This window comes from Felis catus, chromosome E2 (genome assembly GCF_018350175.1).
Source record: "Felis catus isolate Fca126 chromosome E2, F.catus_Fca126_mat1.0, whole genome shotgun sequence".
Classification (NCBI taxonomy): Eukaryota; Metazoa; Chordata; class Mammalia; order Carnivora; family Felidae; genus Felis; species Felis catus.
The window spans coordinates 15,323,583-15,343,748 of NC_058382.1; the positions used below are offsets into that span (position 1 = coordinate 15,323,583).

The following is a 20,166-nucleotide window of genomic DNA, read 5'->3' on the forward strand; positions in this document are numbered from 1 at the left end:
GAATGCTGTGTATTTGGCTCCTGCATGGTGCTTCTTGGTTCTCTCACTGACTGGGACTCTCTCCCTGGACCTGCGTCCTGAGAGTAGGGCTGGGACTTGCAGCCACGAGCTGGAACCCAGGTCACGTTCACTATTTGTTGGACTAGCTTAAGGGATGAATCTGTGCTCTGGAGACAGACTGCCCGAGTCCTAACCCCACTTTTTGTCCGTCGTGAGCTGTGTGACCCTGAGAGCACTCACTTCAGCTCCCTGTGCCTCAGTGTCCACTTCTGTAAATGAGGATAAAACAAGACCAAACTAAACAGTCCTTACCACTTAGGGTCGCTGTAAGGACCGCATGAACTAACTCATTGGTACACATGACCCGGCCTAGAGTGAGAACGTGGTAACTATCGGCTCCTCTTCTGGAAGGTGGAGGGCTCAGGAATAGCAACGATCAAGAGGCCGCAAGAGGTTGGCAGGGAGGGCGGGGGTCCCACGAGGGCGCGGAACGGATGCCCGGGGAAGCGGGCATCGCCGAGGGAAGGAAATGGCCAACCATGGCAGATGCCCAAAGATGACAGGGGGTGAAGAGGTCACTGGCCGTCTCGGTCAGGGTAGTTTCCGCAGAGTGACGGGGACCGCAGCGGGCAAGCCCTGAGTTGGGGAAGGGGTGGGAGGTGACGAAGGAGGGAGCGAAGGTAAGCGGCTCTTGGAAGGCCTGGCTGAGAAGGAGGAGAGACACGGGAGACTCTCTGAGGGCACTGGGGGGCGGGGACACTTTATGTGTAACTTGGGAGACCCGGGACTTATTGAAATGCTTGTTGCATGGGCAGCAACTGTTGCAACCTCTGGGTTAAAATAAGAAGCAGGATGGGGCGCCTGGGTGGCGCAGTCGGTTGAGCGTCCGACTTCAGCCAGGTCACGATCTCGCGGTCCGTGAGTTCGAGCCCCGCGTCAGGCTCTGGGCTGATGGCTCGGAGCCTGGAGCCTGTTTCCGATTCTGTCTGTCTCCCTCTCTCTCTGCCCCTCCCCCATTCATGCTCTGTCTCTCTCTGTCCCAAAAATAAAATAAACGTTGAAAAAAAAATTAAAAAAAAAAAAAGAAGCAGGAGTCTACACTGATATAAAAAATAAATAAATGGGGGTGTCTGGGTGACTCAGTCGGTTAAGTGTCCGACTCTTGGTTGCAGCTCGGGTCATGATCTCATGATTTGTGAGATCGAGCCCCTCATCAGGCTCCACGCTGACAATGCGGAACTTGCTTGAGATTCTTTCTCTCCCTCTCTCTCTGCCCCTCCCCTGCTCTCTCTCTCTCTTTCAAAATAAATAAACTTAAAAAAAGAAATAAATGAACAGGGACAGAAAAATGGTACCTAATAAAGGTAAAGGGTGCGGTGAAATTAGATAACAGGGCGCCTGGGTGGCTCAGTCGGTTAAGTGTCCGACTTCAGCTCAGGTCATGATCTCGTGGCTCCTGGGTTCGAGCTCTGCATCAGGCTCTGTGCCGATAGCTCAGATCCTGGAGCCTGCTTCGGATTCTGTCTCTCTCTCTCTGCCCCTTCCCTGCTCTCTCTCTCAAAAATAAATAAACATTAAAAAAAAAGAAAGAAAGAAAGAAAGAAAAAGAAACCCAGCATCCATCAGCTTGAGGCAGAATCACCAATGGATGCTGACCCAGCAGGATGAGCAGGATATTTGCATTGTCCCGAGGCACATCCTCAGCAGATACTAAAGGGAAGGACGGTACATTTGCAGGTGAACACCACCTGGACCAAGCGAGCCAAGCTACAGCCAACAGCGATAGGAAGAACCAACGTCACACGCCTCCCGATATGATGCACGGAGGACACATGACTTCTAGGATATTCCTGCCAAAGATGTATAACCTGAATCGAGTCACGGGGAAAACCCAGACAAACCCACATTATAAAGCATTCTCTAAAACACTGGTCTCTGTTCTTCAAAAATATCAAGGTCATGAAAGACAGAGACACATCAAGGAAAGGTTCTGGATTGAAGGAGGTTAAAGAGACAGGATGTCTAAATGCAGTCCCGGATCGGGTCCTTAGCAGGGAGAATGATTTCTTCACCGAGTGAAAACTGAACTAAGGTGTGTAGATAGCAGCATCATACCGATGCTAATTTCCTTGTTTTAATGTTTACTTATCTATTTTGAGAGAGAGAGAGAGAGAGAGAATTCCAAGCAGGCTCCTCCCTGTCGGCGCAGAGCCCGATGCAGGGCCCAAACTCACAAACTGTGAGATCATGACCTGAGCCGAAATCAAGAGTCGGATACTTAACCAAATGAGTCACCCAGGTGCCCCTCGATGCTAATTTCTTGGTTTGCCTAATTGTTCTGTGGTTATGTAAGAGAATGCACTTGCTCTCAGGAGATGCACACTCAAGTATTTAGAAGAAAAGGGGAATCAAGAGAGAGCAAATGTGGTAACAAGTGAGCGTTTGGGTAATCTGGAAGAAAAGGTAATCAGAAATTCTATGTAGTGTTCCTGCAGCTTTTCTATAGGCCAGACGTTATTCCAGAAGAAAAAAACTTAACACGATGGTGAGGGAAGAGACCGGGCAGGTAGGTAACACGTCTTCAGGGCTCCCGTGTTCCAGGCACTGTCCACACACCGTCCGCCTCACGGCAGTCCTGTGAGATGTGTTGTTATCCTAGTCCCATTTCACAGAGGAGGAAACTGAGGCTCAGAGCAGACGAGTAACTTACCTGGGGTTCCGTAGGGAGAGAAGGCAGCGCTGGGTTGGGAGGACTGACAGGGCAGGTGGGTGGGCTCCTGGATGAAGCTGGTTCCTGCACTTCCCTAAGAGCCTCATTACCTGACCCGTAATGGTCATTGGTGACTGCCTCCCCCGTTAGACTACAAGCCCGTGAAGGCAGGGCTGTGTCTGTCTCGGCCCCGGAAGAGGGCCCGGCATGCAGGAGAAATGCAGCAAGCGTTTCTCAACTGAATAACTGTTACCTATGATGATTATGGTATGATGACTGTTAACGATAACAGAAATAAAGGTTCTCATTTGTGTTAATGCATTTCATCTTCAAAACAACCCGAAAGACGGTGTTATCCCCGCTTGACAGCTAAAGAAACTGAGGCTCACAGAGAAGTCTCTTGCCCGAGGCAGGCAGCCAGGCGGGGCATGCCTGCCACTTGGTGCCCCCACCCACCTGCCTTCCAGCACCCACCTTCTGGAAGTCCTTCTTGGAGATGAGGCCACGGGGATCGGTGACGTAGTCCTGGAAGGCCTCAGAGCCCACGATGTCCTTGAGTTTCAGGAACATGTCGAAGAACTTGAGGATCATCTCCACGTTGGATGAGGATTCCACAAGCATGTCCACCATCTGCCGGGCAATCATGCCATTCACCACGTTCCCTGTGGGCAGGCCCTGGTCAGTGTGGCTGGTGGGACCTCCTCTCTGGAGCCCCCCTGGGCTGCGCTCCTTCTCCAGCTCAGGAGCCACCAGGATCCCCTGTGCTGCTGGAAGCTTCCCTGGCCAGCTCCCAAGCCTGGCCTCAGAGGGCACAGCTCAATTCCCGATCTGCATCAGCATCATGTGTGAACCTGGCTGGTCCCCTCCCTGATAGGTGGGCGAGTCCTCAATAAAACTAACCGTGGCATAAGCTAACAGCAGGTCCCAGATGCCACGCCAAGTGCAGGGGAAGTGTGTTACTATCCGTGTTTCCAGATGGGGAAATAGACCCAGAGAAAGTCACACGCCCAGGGTTACATCGCCAACGAGGGGGTGAGGAGGACTGGAACCCAGAGCTCACACGCCTAAGCCTTCCATTTGTCCTCTGAGGTCAAGCAGGTCCGTAGATGAGCAAGGTAGGCCAAAGTTAAGAGGGCAGGGAGAAGTGGAGACTCTGGTAAACGGATCCCACCCCTGTCTAAAGCAAACTGGCTTCAGCTTCTTTTTGTACTTTTCCATTTTATTTATTTATTTAGATTTGAAAATTTTTATTTTTAAGTAATCTCTACACCCGGCCTGGGGCTCGAACTCACAACCCAGAGGTCAGAGTTGCATGCTCCATGGATGGAGCCAGCCAGGCGCCCCTGTACCTTTCAATTTTAACATGGCTTCCAATTACATGAAAGTTGCAACAGCGCAAGGGGACCCTCCTATTCCAGATTCACTGACTGTTTACATTTTGCCACATTTGCTTCCTAATTCCTGTCTCGCTGTCTCCCTTCTCTTCCCCTTCCCCTACTCCCTCTCTATTTTTCCCTTGCGGCCATTCCAGAGTAAGCTGCAGACATGGCGTTTTTATCCTGAACATCTCAGTGTATATGCCTTAAAAGACAAGAACATTCTCTAATATAATCATAGCGCGGTCATCAAAATCAGATTTGACATTGATATACTTTACTTATTTAAGCCGGTACAGCCGATTTTTTGCCATGCGAGAATGTGGACAGGGTGGGGGGGGGGGAAGGGTCACCAAATCTTTCCGATTTTCATGAAAAGCTGGGAATCTGGTGTTTAAAGGGAACCTTCTGATTTTTATTTATTTTTAAACGTTTATTTGTTTATTGATTTAATCTCTACACCCAACATGGGGCTTGAACTCATGACTCCAAGATCAAGAGTCGCATGCTCTTTCCACTGAGCCAGCCAGGCACTCCTTCCCTGCTTTTTTTGTTTTTTTTTTTTTTAAGGAACCTTCTGATTTTTAAAAAATGCTTATTTGGGATTGCAAGCTGGTGCAGCCACTCTGGAAAACAGTATGGAGGTTCCTCAAAAAACTAAAAATAGAACTACCCTACGACCCAGCAATGGCACTACTAGGCATTTATCCACGGGATACGGGTGTGCTGTTTCGAAGGGACACATGCACCCCCATGTTTATAGCAGCACTATCGACAGTAGCCAAAGTACGGAAAGAGCCCAAATGTCCATTGATGGATGAGTGGATAAAGATGTGGTATGTATATAAAATGGAATAATACTCAGCAATCAAAAAGAATGAAATCTTGCCATTCGCAACTACATGGATGGAATTGGAGGGTATAATGCTAAGTGAAATTAGTCAGAGAAAGACAAAAATCATATGACTTCACTCATATGAGGACTTTAAGAGCCAAAACAGATGAACATAAGGGAAGGGAAACAAAAATAATATTAAAACAGGGAGGGAGACAAAACAGAAGAGACTCATAAATATGGAGAACAAACAGAGGGTTACTGGAGGGGCTGTGGGAGTGGGGACGGGCTAAATGGGTAAGGGGCATTAAGGAATCTACTCCTGAAATCATTGCTGCACTATATGCTAACTAATTTGGATGTAAATTTTAAAAAATAAAAAATAAAATAAAAAAATGCTTATTTACGTTTGACTTCAGCTCAGGTCATGAGCTCAGGTTTGTGAGTTCGAGCCCCGCGTCGGGCTCTGTGCTGACAGCTCGGAGCCTGGAGCCTGCTTCGGATTCTGTGTCTCCCTCTCTCTCTCTACCCCTCCCCCGCTCATGCTCTGTCTCTCTCTGTCTCAAAAATAAATAAACATTAAAATTTAAAAAAAAAATGCTTATTTATATTTGACAGAGAGAGAGAAAGAGAGAGAGAGAGAGAAAGAGAGCGAGCAGGGGAGGGGAGCAGAGAGAGCTGGAAACAGAATCGGAAGCAGGTTCCAGGCTCTGAGTTGTCAGCACAGGGCTCAATGCGGGGCTCGAACCCACAAGCCATGAGATCATGACCTGAGCCGAAGTCGGATGCTTAACCGACTGAGCCACCCAGGCACCCCAGGAACCTTCTAATTTTTAAAAGCTAATGACTACACATCAAAAACATTGAAAGATTGTAGGAGGATTATCCATTGCAACATTTTTTGTAATAGCAAAACATTTTTTTAATTTGAATGTCCGTTGACTGGGGTGTGGCTAAATGAATCACCGTTCACTCACACAATGGAGTATTATGCAACCATGGAAAGGAATGAGGACACTGAATCTCTGTAGAAAAGTCTTTGTCTACTAGTTAAAATGTCTTATTCATTAGCAGTAAATAATGGTTGTTTTAAGTCACTAAGTTTTGAGGACATTCCTGAGGCAGCAAAAGCTAAGTGACACATTTAACAAATGAACATAGATAACTATTAGGTACATACATTTTTTTTAATGTTTATTTATTTTTGAGAGAGAGCATGAACAGGGAAGGTGCAGAGAGAGAGAGGGAGACACAGAATCGGAAGCAGGCTCCAGGCTCCGAGCTGTCAGCACAGAGCCCGACACGGGGCTCAAACTCACAGACCGTGAGATCATGACCTAAGCCGAAGCCGGACGCTCAACCGACTGAGCCACCCAGGCGCCCCAGGTACATACATTTTAAAGAGTGTCCAGGCCACCCACCTTATTAAGATTTCCCCGGGAATTCACAAAACTAACGTGTGTACAGTTGGCATATAATAAGTGCTCAGTAAGGGTTTCCTGAGTTTGGTACTGTGACTCCTTCGTCAACCCATTGACCCTGACACGATGTGGGATGAAGTTGAAGGTTAGGGTCTCCTGGGTCTCCGAGGGCCATTCCCTGCTTGTCTGTACCTTTGTACCCTCCCCTTACCCACACCCGCTGGGCACTTACCTTCTAGTAGCGACAGCAACATCACCACCATGTCCTTCTGTAGGTCCAGCAGCTCCTTCAGCAGCTCGATCTGGCTCGAGTCCTAGAGACCCCACACCCCAACCATGGGATAACTGGTCTCTGCAGAGACGCCTCCCCACCTCCAGCTGCTTCCGCCCCTCCTGACCCACCCCACGGGGCCTAAGACCCCTTTTTCTCCCCCTCTTACCTCCGAGGGGACCCGACTCCACACATGTTCCTCGGAAGCAGGGGAAGGGGCAGAGAGACAAGATTGTGGGGGTGGGGTTGGCACTTTGGGGGGTAAGCAGGCCCAACGGGTGTTACGTGGGGGCAAGAGCTGGCGGACAAGGAGGGCTGGGAGAGAAGCTTGGAGCTGAGAGAGACAGAGAGGGGCACGTACTGGGTGGGGAGACACAGCTGGGAAGGGGTGAGAGCTCAGCACTGTGCCTGGCTTATGGTGGCTGCTTGATCCATGTTGGTTGAATGACTATGTGATGGAAAAAGCGAGACTCTGGGTTCGGGAAAAAGGCTGGAGGACTCAGCCACATGCCTTTCGGTGAACAATTTGGGAAGAACGTGGGGGCACATTGCCTCCCCAGTCCCAGTGCCTCATGTCGTGCCTACAGAAACTTCCTACATGGTCAGAGTTCTGCCTCATAGTCCCCACAGGTATTCTGTTGGGCTACATAAAACTGCTAATATGTGAGCATTTTTGACCCACCGAGTGGTCATTTCGTCTGGTTCTACCTAATACAATGGAGAAGGGGGACGGATGCTGGATAAAAGGCACGTAAGGCTCCTCTACCCGAATGCTCTAATTCTAACACAGTTCCAAAGCTCGGCATTCTGACTCTGAACTCCCAACGTTCCGGAATCTCAAAATCCAATTCTGTGGGTGCCCGTGGTGTGCGCCTGCCGGTGATGCACGAGGCAGCGCCCTGCTTCAGGTAACATTCCCAGTCTCAGAGCAAGTGGGGCTAACCCCGCTTTGCTGGTTTCACAGGTGGGTATGTGACCAGATCTGGCCAATCAGAGCCCTCCCCTGGCCACGGTGATTGGTTCTGGGATGAGCATGTGACCCAATGGTCCAAACAGAGAATCCCAAGTGGGAGCTCCGACAAAAGAGGGATTATCTTCCCTCTGGAGCTGTTGGGGGGAGGGGGGTGCATAGAAGCCTGGGGCACCATTTTTTTTCAGTCCGGGGAAGTGCCTGCTTGAGAATGAAGCCAGAGAAGGCAGATAGTTCAGCTGACATCACTCTAGGCCCTGGATCTCTGGTGTGAACTGATAAATCCCTCCCACACCCCCACCCCGCTTAGGCCATCACTTTGCATTGGATTCCCAGCCCATGCAACCTAGCCCTAGTCCTTGGCTAATGCATTAGCACTGCACTGCAGGATTTGGAATTTTAGACCAAAATACCAGTACTCGCTAGACTTTGAAGATGACACCAATAACACAACTTCGACCGCACTGAAACTAAGGAATTGCATTCCAAGTTCAGCTCCTTTCAAAAAGTCAGGTGACAGCAGACAGGATTTCTGCCAGCCCCTGTGGCACCTTTGAGTAACTAGAAAAAGGCTCCCCTTCCTCAAGACGCTTCCTGCGGGGAAATTATAATACGGCGTACAGAGTACTGCCATCTGCTGGAACACTGTTACATTTACGCCGTTCAGGATGAGGACGGTACAGCCTCGAATATGTTTACCAGACAGAAGCAGAGCATGAGGCACTGACCAGACTGCAAAGGGGCAGGGGTGATAGGGGAAGGGTACACAGGATTCTAGAAATGGGACAAGGACTCGACAGGGACCTTACATCATGGGTGCCCGAGATGGGCGTCATCTGCCGCAGGCAGAATAAAGAAGCAAAACACTCCTTCAGCCCCAGTCCCTGTTCTAGAAAGACACCCCCTTTCTGTCCCCAGGGAGGACAGAGTCTGAGAGGACCTCGCCCCGAGAAAAGAACACCAACCAATCATAGAGGAACTCCGGGCCCAAGGGGGCGGGGCCCAAACGTCAAACCAATGGAAGTGTGCATGGGAAACCAGCCGATTGGTGGTGGCAGAGGAGGAGGCGGGGTCATGCAGAGAGCCAATCCAGAAGGAAGATGGATTTGGCCACCCCTAGGGAACTCTTCTGGAACGTGCCAGGGGGACTTGGGTGAGAAACTGCCTTGGAAGTGAGCCGCTTCGGGGATGCCCGAGAACAGCTGCAGGAAGAACAACAGAGGGTCTCGAACCTGAGCGAGCTTCATCATCATGTGGGCAAACACGTGCAGGAATCCCACCACGGCGTCCCAGAGGCGGCTGTGCGCCAGGCTCTGCTGGTTCCCGGTGCAGGGGCCCTGGGGGCAGAGGGCTGCAGTGAGCGCCCAAGCAGGGCGCAGGGTGCGGGGATAGGGGGTGGGCGTGCCTCGCTCCGCCCCAGAGGGCGGGTCCTACCTGGATGTACTCGGTGAGGCTGTTGAACACCTGTTTAGCGACCGACATGGCCTTGGAAAAGTTCCTCTTGCCCTGCTCCTCAATGACATCCTTGCCGGAGTAGTACCAGTAGAAGTCGCTGATGGACTCCTGGGGGGACCGACGGGGTGTGAAGGGGTGCTGGGGCCCGCCGGGGCCCCACAACCCCCCACCCAGGTCACACCTGGACGGCCTCACAGCCTCACCTGCAGCCGCAGGAGGTAGTCCACCGTGCAGATGATGATGTTAATGGTGGTCGTGTTCCCTGTCTGTGTCCGTAGGTAATTTTGGAAATCTGGGGAGATGAAAAGCCATTCGTTCATTGAGAGTCTGCCGTGTGCTAGGGGAGGGGGACAGTGGGTCGTTTATTCATTTATGCAATAGGTTTATTGAGTGCCTCTTGTATGCCAGAGGCATATAATTGTTCTCGTTAATTTAATAAATCTTTATCAAGTACCTACTGTGTGTCAGAGGAAGATGAAGATCATTCATTCATTTATGTAAATAACTATTGAGGGCCAACTACATGCCAGATATGGTGGAGGGTCAGTCATTTATTCATTCATCATCTCCCCCCCCCCCCCCCCGGCAAACACCTTTCTTGTGCACCCACAGTATAGCAGGGGAAAATGGAGATTCAGTCTTCCGTTTGTTTCCAAAAATGTTTATCGAACACCTACTATGTGATGGGGGAGATGGAAGATTGGTTATTTATTCATTCATTTATCCAACAAATATTTACTGAGCACCTAGCCAAAGCCAGAAGAGATAAATATCTGCCATTTCTTTTGTATATTTGTTCAATATCTATCTATTTATTTATTTTTAACGTTTATTTATTTTTGACACAGAGAGAGAGAGAGACAGAGCATGAGGAGGGGAGGGGCAGAGAGAGGGAGACACAGAATCCGAAGCAGGCTCCAGGCTCTGAGCTGTCAGCACAGAGCCCGAAGTGGGGCTCGAACTCTCGGACCACGAGATCATGACCTGAGCCGAAGTCGGATGCTCAACCGACTGAGCCACCCAGGCTCCCCTCAATATCTATTTATTGACCACATACTATCTGCTAATGTGAGATGGAGATTGGCCACTTATTCTTCGGTACTACAAGTTTATCGAGCATTTATGATGTGCCAGGCACTGTTCTGGGCCCTGGGAATACAGCAGTAAAAGAAAAAGTCCCTGCCCTTGTGAAGTTTATATTCTTGTGTAGTAATTTTTCAATCTTTTCTGACTGCAACTTACAGTAGGGGAACCATTTTACATTAAAACCCAGTACATGTGTTTAAACTGAAATTATATCCACATATACCCGAAACAGAAGTTTCACATACTCACACATGTGCTATGTATTCTGGTATTTTCTGTCCTGTGCTAGTCTAGTTACCTACAAAAGAATTCTGATCTCGAGAAGGAGAAAAAATAGTTTCAAACAGAGAGGGAGGCAAACCATAAGAGGCTCTTAAATACAGAGAACAAACTGAAGGTTGATGGTGGAGGGTGAGGGAGAAGGGAAATGGGTGATGGGCATTGAGGAGGGCACTTCCTGGGATGAGCACAGGGTGTTGTATGTAAGCGATGAATCACGGGAATCTACCCCCCCCCCAAACCAAGAGCACACTGTATACACTGTATGTTAGCCAACTTGCCAATAAATTATATTTAAAAAAATTATCTTAACTCACTACATTCGTAGTCCTCAATCTCTCAACCTTGGCTGCATGTTAGAATCACCTGGAGGCTTTTCAAAGTCCCCCTGCTCAAGCCCCAACCCTAGACCAATTAAATTACAATCTCTGAGGGTGAATGAACACTGGGCTTTAGTGTATTTTAAAAATATGCTCCCCAGGCATATCAGCGTGGAATTCAGATGAGAGCCTCTGAAATACACGGATTCACGACCCTCTGGTGCATTGGTTCCCACTATTTGAAAAGCATTCTTCGATGGCAAAAAGCTGATAACTGCTACAGCTGAGTGATGGGTACCATTTATTAGACCATTCTCTCTATTTTGGTGTGTGGTTGAGAAGTTAGTAATAATAATAATTATAAACATGGGTTCATGGGTCGTAGGGGTGGTGGTGGTGGGGAATACCGAGCAGAATGATCAGGGTTGTGAGGTGAGAAACCTAGGCGGCTGCAGTCGCCCAGAGGAGATGCCTAACTCAGCTGACGACGACGTAATCAAGGAAGGCTCCCTGGGGGAAGGGACCTCAACCGAGGCAGGAAAGGTAAGTAGGAGTGGGCTGTATGAATTCCCAGCTGTGTGACCTCAGGCAAGTTATTGAATCCCTATGTGTGGCACAGAGTGTGCCTCAGTTCCCCCATATGTAACATGGTGGTTACAGCACACCCTACTTTATGGAGCTCTTGTGAATTTTTAATGCTTTGGCGTACATAAAAAACTTGGGACAGTGGTGCCCTGGTAGCTCGGTCAATTAAGCGTCTGACTCTTGATTTTGGCTCAGGTCATGATCTCACCGTTTGTGAGATGGAGTTCCGCATCAGGTTTTGTGCTGACAGCGTGGAGCCTGCTTGGGATTCTCTCTCTCTCTCTCTCTCTCTCTCTCTCTCTCTCTCTCTCTCTGTATCCCCCACTTACACTGCGCTCTCTCTCTCTCTCTTTTAAAAATTTTTAATGTTTTATTTATTCTTGAAAAAGAAAGAGAGAAAGAGCAGGAGCGGGGTTGGGGCAGAGCGAGAGAGGGACACAGAATCGGAAGCAGGTTCCAGGCTCTGAGTTGTCAGCACAGAGCCCGACATGGGGCTGGAACTCACAAACCGCGAGACGATGACCTGTGCTGAAGTTGGACGCTTTACCGAATGAGCCACACAGGCGCCCCTCTCTCTCTTTCAAAATAAATAAATAAATGCTTCTTCCAAATTAAAAAAAAAAAAATTAGGATAGCCATCTGGTACGAGTGCTCGATAAACATTAGCTGTTCTTAAAGAGCCTCAAAGAGTGCTGAGGTTAACGGCTGCACTTTGGAGCAGTGATTCTCAAAGCGTGGGTCCCAGACCGGGAGCCTCAGCATCTCCTGGGAACTTGTCAGAGACAAGAATTATTGGACTCCATCCCAGAACTACTAAATCAGAGAATCTGGGGCGGAGCCCTCAAATCTGTATTTTAACAAGGCCTCGAGGTGATTCTGAGGCCCTCTTAAGTTGGAGAACCACCTCTGTAGACCCATTTGCAAATGATCAATTCATCAAATTGTGAAGGCAATGAAAACAAACTTCAGCTAAGTCCTTTGCACGTTCATGGCAATGTCATGTTGCACAGGATGGCTTTACCAGCCCTTGAAAGGTTTCCCCCCCCCCAAAGTTTTACTGTCCATCTGACACCTATTTCATAATTGCTGGATCATAATCACTTCTATTTCATAAACCATTTTGCCTGGTTTCACACTGTAGATGAAGATTATGCTCAAATATTCAATATTTTAGAAGCAAATGTATATGTTTTCTAACTCCTTTGTGTTAATTTCAACTGGGCTATATGCCTAAATGTTTACATATACAGCTCCCCTCTCCCGTAAAAAGCTGTCAACCAAGAACATAGTCTCAGACATGTACAAGAGAAAAACCTGTTGTCTACTTCGAGTGGCACCAAACACTCAAGACATGCGAGGCACCTGAGATTTGAAAGATATTTCAAATGTTTATTTGATTGGGCTGGTTAATGGATCCACGAATTTATGCAGAGGACTGGCTTGTAAATTTGGTAGGAGAGAGGAATTCTCCCCTTTAGCACCTTCTCGTTTCCAAATATTCATAGATCCAGGGAATAAAATTCATTTAAAACCCCAAAGACTGGGGCCCCTGGGTGGCGCAGTCGGTTAAGCGTCCGACTTCAGCCAGGTCACGATCTCGCAGTCCGGGAGTTCGAGCCCCACGTCGGGCTCTGGGCTGATGGCTCAGAGCCTGGAGCCTGTTTCCGATTCTGTCTCCCTCTCTCTGTGCCCCTCCCCCGTTCATGCTCTGTCTCTCTCTGTCCCAAAAATAAATAAAAAAACGTTGAAAAAAAAATTAAAACCCCAAAGACTGATTCCACCTTAGTTACGATTAAAGAAAGTCCTAGTCACGTGGCACAAAGGTATTTCATGAACCTTGAAGAAAAACTGGCTGTGGACATAAGAGCTTTTGAGAATGCAGAGCAATGGATCCTGCTTTATCCTTTGTTTGAACAGAGAAGAGTGTGGATTAAAGAAATTTAGATATGAGTTACCTTCACGAACATTAGCAAATGGGATGCAGGTTCTATGGAAGTTAGATTTATGATTACTTCCATTCTTGTCATGAAGCTTAGCTTCTGCGCAGTCTGTGGTTTCACAATTACCTGCTAAGTATCACAACCACAACCCTGAGACTTGCATATTTGTTATAGGAAATGGCATTGGGTAGAAAGTTTGCTGTACAGAAGTTTGATGGTCCCTTTAAGGCTGTGAGCTATGTATGTTTCACTAGCTTGCTGTGTCAGCCTTGATCTGGTTAAACCGCCTGAACCAGAAAAAAAGTTGGGGAAACTCTAAGTTAGGAAAGGATCTGTAAGGCCTTCCACCTGGCAGAGTATTTTAGAAGTGAAATTAAGAAGTGATTCTAATAAACTCATTTTTAAATGCCATGTGATTCCCCCCCACCCCTACAAAACCAAAGTATGGAAATCTACTGCATCTACTTAACTCTGGCAGCTGCTGCAAAATGCCTGTGGAAAAATGCCATGTGGCTAATTGCTCATTTGGGCAAACTGATCTGGGGGCGGGCAGGTTTGGGGGCAGATTTCTTTTGGGGAATTTGGACTGGCTAGAAGAGGTGAAAGTGTAGCAAAGGGGCTAGATTCCAGAAATTCAAGAGCGATTTAGGAAGGTGGGTGGGCAGGGCTTGATAATGGATGAAAATAAAGGATGGAGGACAATCAGGGCGAGGGCGAGTGGTGAGGCCACCTCTGATAAGGAGGGAGGGGCCTGGAGTTTAACTCCGGCAACCCTTCTAGACTGACCCCAAACCCTGGCCTCCTCTTTATCCACTCTCCCACCCGCCCCTTCTCCTCACCATTATTGTGCCCCTCGCAGAGCAATTGCAGAAAACGGAACAGATCTTGGGTGAACTCATCGTCTGCCATGACCTTCTCTCCTGGGTGGAAGAGGGGGGGGGCAGGGCCCAGAAAGTGTCAGATGTGTCAGGGGAGAGCGCACACATGCACACGGCCCTTGCACACTGCACACGCATGCACAAAGCACGGGTGCGCAGGGAGGAGCAGCCGCCACTTCAAAGACACTGTGAGGGCCACGGGCATCCATGACACCAGGGGGTCCCGATTTCAGAGGCATCAGCAAATGAAGACCTGAAGGGTCCTGAGTCATGAAGCTGGGGCCTCAAGTGTCTTCCTAAATATCTGTGTTCTTCTGACGTCACCACTTGTGTGCCGTCTGGGAATGTCTGCCTACCCAGCAGAAGTTCAGGCAGCTGGTATCTCCCTCAGCCCCCATCCAGGGCCACGGAGGGCGGAGTTAATGGATTAAGGGGATTGGAGTCAATTTCACGCAAAGGCTCTGAGCAGGAGGGGATTGGGCAGGGAGTGGGATCCAAAGCCAGCCAATTGGCTCAGATGCCTTGAAATCAGCCAATCCAGGAGATGCGGGGGAGGGAGGGGGAGGCGTGTAAACATGGGCCAATCAGAATGGGCATCTGAAAGAAGCCAGTCACCATGGGCTCTAGAGGAGGGAAGAGAGAAAGGGAGGCTAGACAGGAATGGGCCAACCAGAGCAGGCGCAGAGGAGGCACGCACACCAATCAGAGTGGATGCTGGGGGCAACCAATCCGGTTGGCGTATGGGAACCGCAGACTTGACCAATCTGGGGTCGCGGGCGCAGAGAGCGGGGTAGGTGGGAGTGGGGATTACCCCACCCCGGGACTGCGAATCTGGGTCTGGAAGTCTGAGAACATCCAACTGGAAAGGGATCTTTGCCATCTTCTCTAGCTTCTATTTTACACATGGGGAAACCGAGGCTTATAGAAGGGAAGAGACTTGTTCTTAGTCTCGGGTATTGTTAGTGGCTAATCTGGGACCCGAATCTTGGTCTCTGGACCCCTGATCTCAAGACTTTCTGCCGGCGGGATGCGTCGCTGAAGGGTTCCTCCCTCCTTAGATGTCCCAGATCCTCAGCCCCCAGGTGGAGGGGGGCGGTTGGGGGTTAGAAGGGAGGGGTGCAGCAGCATAGCCAGGGGAATGGGCTGGGAGAATTACCGTTCTGGCGGTTGATGACTGGGGCAGCCAACAGGATGGGAGGAGGAAGCAGGAAAAAAGGGAAAAAAAAGAGACAGGAAGGAGACAGAGACAACACAGAAAAACAGTGACACAGTCAGAGATGAAGAAGACATCGACACGAAGAGAGGAACAACCGCAGAGAATCAGACCGATAAGGAGACAGATGGAACCAAGGAAGAGTAGGCAATGAGGGTAAAAGCGGAGGGAGAGAAAGAAGAGGGAAGAGAAAAACAGGTGTACAAGTAGAGGTGGAGGGGCGGGAGGCGAGGATCAGGGCAGAAAAGTTAGACACGTCACAACACGGCAAAGAGGAGACTCGATTAACCCGGATTAGGGACATTAATGAGAACAGCAACCAGGGTGGGAGACTTGGGGCACGTGGAGGGCGGGGGTCGGTGTGGCGATGGGTGAGAGAACACAGGACAGAAGGACAGCCAAGGGTGGGGACCCCGAGGAGGGAGACCCGGGAGGAATGTGGGGGCAGGACTGGGGACCACTGCACAGGAGGTGGGGGTGGGGGTGGGGGGTGGAGCTTGGGGATGGTTGTGGAGCGGAGGAGTCTTGGAGGAAGGGAGCTTTGGGCAATGTGGGCGAGGGGGCGATCCCGGAGGAAGAGGATGTCCCAGGAGAGGGAAGCCCGAGAGAGGGCCTCACCGGTTCCATCCTCGTTCACCATGCCCAGCCCCTCTGCCTTGTTCTGTCTCTCGAAGGCGTTGAGATCCAGGACGCTGTGCGAGGGGCGGGGGAGGTGGAAGGAAAGATGGGGAAGATGGGCTGAGGCCTCCGCCCTCTTTCAGAGCCCTGCAACGCCCCCACCCCCACCCCACCCTGCCGTTCGCGAGTGGAGGGCCACAGGAAGCCAGGAATGAGCTGAAATCATCGAGATGAAGCAGAAACAGAACTGGAAGAAGCCATGTGGCCGCAGCTCACAAGTAAGGTGGGGCCGGGATGAAATTCGCACAAGTTGAAATCGGGAGGAAACAGAAACCCTCAATTAGCAAAGCTGGTGGGGGAGGGGAGGGGTCAGTTGCCAGAAGAGAACAGAGGCAGAGGTAGTAGTCAAGTTAATAGGGGTCATCAGAGAGAGCCCCAGTTCCCTGCTGCTTCAGTGCCCCTCGAATTCTCCACAAGCTTTCGGCTTCAGCTGTTCGTTCATTTTTTTTTTTTTTTTGAAGTTTACTTATTTATTTTGAAAGAGAGACACAGCATGAGGAGGGGAGAGGCAGAGAGAGAGAGAGGGAGAGAAAGAATCCCCAGCAGGCTCTGCACTGTCAACCCGATGCGGGCCTCGAACCTAGCAACCGTGAGATCATGACTTGAGCTGAAACCAAGAGTCATGAAACCAAGATCATGACCCACGCTGAAGTTGGATGCTTAACCGACTGAGCCACCCAGGAGCCCCTCCAACTGTTCATTCTTAAAGCCTCTCGCTATTGTTATGATAATCAGCCCCCTGGTATTTGAGCTAGTTTGAGTGGGCCTCTGTTCCTGGCGGTGGTACCGAGTGGGGGCACAGCAACCGCAAAGGGCATGTCCCCTAGACCCTACCTGCATGTTTGCATCAGCGCCTGGATACTCTGGAAGAAGCCAACTTCCTTCTTGTCCTTCAGGTAATCCAGCATTTTCTACAGAAGGGGTGGGCGGGGAGGAGGAGCTGGGAGTCACACAGGAACCTCCCACCCCTCTTAGCCCTCTTCCCAAGTCCCTTCTCCTGTTACCTGTTGCACATCAGCATTGCCTCCATTTAGGATGGAGATGCCCAGCTTCAGGGTGGAGGACACCATGGCGCCCGTCTCTCCTGCGGGAGGGACGGAGGGTCGCATAAGAGGGTCCGCTCAGTTTGAGAGCACTGTTCTCCACCCACCAGAAAACAGCCATCCCAGGGTACGTGGGAGAGGTGGGGGGGGTGGAGCAGCATGCCAGGGCGAGGGACGGGTGAGACATCGCGAGGCAAGTGGAATGTGTGAGCGCTGGCGTGCAAAGCACAGGCATGCGGGGTGGGGGAGGGTGCCGCGGGGTCCCCGGGGAGTGGGGACAGGATGCGTGTGCTCGGGAGGAGGGCCTGCACGAGGGCACCTTTGCAGGCGCTGATCATCTGGAGCACCATCTCCGCGGCTCCCCGGTTGTGCAGCCGCGCCTGCTGGTACAGGAGCCTCTGCTTCTCCATCTCTTTCTCCTGCGGCAGAGCCAGGCCCGCGGCGCCTAGTGAGTCCAGGCTCGCCAGCCAGCCTTCTCCCCTCACAGCCTCATCCCTCACCCTGACCCTCCCTGCTCCAACCACACCTAATTTCTTTTTTTTTTTTTTTTTAATTTTTAAAACGTTTATTAAAATGTGAGAGAGAGCACATGCGCAAGCTGGGGAAGGGCAGAGAGAGGGAGACAGAGGATCTGGAGCAGGCTCCAAGCTGCCAGCAGAGAGCCGAGGTGGGGGCTCGAACTCACAGAACCGCAAGATCATGACCTGAGCCGAAGTCAGACACTTAACCGACTGAGCCACCCAGGCGTCCCCACACCTCATTTCTTTAATTGTGAACTCCCTCTATCCCCTGGGACTGAAGTCCACGATTTGTCTCTTGTGCTCGGTACGCGGCCAGACACGGAGCAATCTTAACCTGGACCCACACGTGGACCCCCCAAGGGGGCCCTGAACAGGGGAAAAATTATATTTTTGTGTTTACCGCCCTCTGACTGAAACGGAGCATTTCCTTCCATTATAAATCATAGCAATATTAGAACCCATGGTTGTGTCACCAAGAAGAACCACAGATGTTTCCATGCCGCGCTATTTTTGCAGCCATCTTAAAACACTGCTTATGGGGCGCCTGGGTGGCGCAGTCGGTTAAGCGTCCGACTTCAGCCAGGTCACGATCTCGCGGTCTGTGAGTTCGAGCCCCGCGTCGGGCTCTGGGCTGATGGCTCGGAGCCTGGAGCCTGTTTCCGATTCTGTGTCTCCCTCTCTCTCTCTGCCCCTCCCCCGTTCATGCTCTGTCTCTCTCTGTCCCAAAAATAGATAAACGTTGAAAAAAAAAATTAAAAAAAAAAAAAACACTGCTTATGTTCATTACTCATCAGTTACTGTAGCTACTGGCCCCACTGTGAAATCGTGTCATTTGAAGGATGCCTAACCCTAACCCTAAAGGCAGATATGACTGTCTTACAATTTTTTAAACAATATTTGGTGGTTCTTTCAATATGCTTGTTTCCTCTGCTGTGAATTCATTTTATACATTTAAAAACATACTTCTAAGAGAGGCTTCACCAGATGCCAAAAGGGACCCTGGCAGAAAAACGGTTAAGAAACTCGGGGCAATGCTTACTGACTGCCTTAATGATGAATGGATGGGTCAGCTGCGTGGTTACCAGCTCTTTCTCACTGCCTGGCCTTTGCACATGCTGTTCCCCCGATCTGAAACACCTTTCTCCTTTTCTTCATCTGGCACACTCCTTTTATCCTCCTGCTCAGACATCCTCTCCTCCGAGAAGCCCTCCCTGACACCCTTCCCCCACAGGGTGGGTCAGGCACCTTGCTTGGGCTTCCACAGTCCCCTAAACTCCCCCCCACCCCATGTCTCCCTGAGCTTCTTTGGATTCCCCGACCCTGACCCCTCTGCCTGGAGCTTCCCTCATCACCACCATGAATATTGTTGCTGTCTGGTTGATGTATCTGTCTTCCCAGTAAAGTGAGTCATTGCCGTGTCCCCAACATCACCTAGCACAGGGCTGGGCCCAGAGCACTACTCTGTGAACACAGGCTGAATGAATGAGGAATGACCGAAGTCAGGGTCCCTTATCCCTTTTCTCAGGGACCTCCTGATCCCACCTACCTCAAAGGACACCTCAACTTCCTCTTCTTCGGCTTCGCCGTTCTCCCCTCCCTCCTCCAAGTGGCAGCTCTGGGGATGGGGCATCAGTTAGGGATGGCGGTGAACAGGGCAGACACCCCAGTTCACCCCCAGCCCTGTCAGTGGACAGGCACTGCAGCTGGGGAGAAGGGAGCCTGGCCTGGGGGATGGGGGCAGGGCCTCACCTTTGCCATGATGTCGGCATACGCCATATACAGGTAATCCTCGTCCAGTTTGCTGAGGAAGTAAGGGAGGAGAGAGTCAGGACCTGGTGGAGAGGGCCCCCATCTCGTAACAGCTTCCGGTTTTCCTTTGGAGAGCCACGCTCAGGCTGTGTGGTTTGGGTGGGAGAGACTGTCCACGGCCAGAGTGGGCATGTGACTGAGGATGAGCCAGTTGGCATTTTCCATCTGCTCGGCCACCGTAATAAATAGGTACGAGATGGTTATGGGATTCATGCTGGTCCACTGGAACTCGTTCTGGGAGTCTTGCTGGAACTATTGGTAGATGTGCTCCCTTTCCACTGGGGTTGTCAAAATGATGTGATGGACACCTGGAGCTTCTAGGGCCATTTTGCCACCTGTTGGCTCATTTGACCACTATGACCTTCTTGGGTCTCCTCAGCAAAAATAATAATAATAATAATAATAGTAGTAGTAGTAACGGCCAACACCCACTGAATATTTACTCTAAGTTAGTCCCTGTTCTAAGTGCTTTATATATGTATTAACAAAGTAATCCCCACAATAATCCTATTAGGTAGCTACTACCAGCCTCATTTTACAGAGGCACAAAGATCCTTCTTGGCCAAGCCACACAACCTGGATAATGTAACTCCAGAGTCATGGCTTTGCCAAGGATGGAAAACAGGACGCTCAGTGTCCCAGTGTCCCGTGTGGCTGGTGGTGGCCTGATGTCAGAATTCTGGCAGATGAGAGATGTACAGAAGCCCCCCCAAGGAGAACGCCTTTTCTTGGATAAAAAAGGTCTTGATTTTGCTCAGAGGGAAAAAAAAGGCCTT

At 50.2% G+C, this 20,166-nt stretch overlaps 1 protein-coding gene across 2 annotated transcripts in view; it reads right to left on the reverse strand.

The window, feature by feature from the left end:
* The window catches only part of RYR1 (ryanodine receptor 1), a 118,058-nt gene that overhangs the window by 24,228 nt on the left and 73,664 nt on the right, over nt 1–20,166 (reverse strand). For both annotated transcript variants that reach the window (XM_045047083.1, XM_023245508.2), the window contains 13 exons: nt 19,331–19,382; nt 19,128–19,196; nt 17,380–17,479; nt 17,022–17,101; nt 16,852–16,928; nt 15,958–16,031; nt 15,283–15,300; nt 14,088–14,168; nt 9,242–9,330; nt 9,018–9,146; nt 8,816–8,920; nt 6,575–6,656; nt 3,185–3,372 (listed from right to left, as the gene is read on the reverse strand). In XM_045047083.1, the coding sequence (XP_044903018.1) occupies nt 3,185–3,372; nt 6,575–6,656; nt 8,816–8,920; nt 9,018–9,146; nt 9,242–9,330; nt 14,088–14,168; nt 15,283–15,300; nt 15,958–16,031; nt 16,852–16,928; nt 17,022–17,101; nt 17,380–17,479; nt 19,128–19,196; nt 19,331–19,382 (1,144 nt within the window). The remainder of the gene's footprint in view (nt 1–3,184; nt 3,373–6,574; nt 6,657–8,815; nt 8,921–9,017; nt 9,147–9,241; nt 9,331–14,087; nt 14,169–15,282; nt 15,301–15,957; nt 16,032–16,851; nt 16,929–17,021; nt 17,102–17,379; nt 17,480–19,127; nt 19,197–19,330; nt 19,383–20,166) is intronic.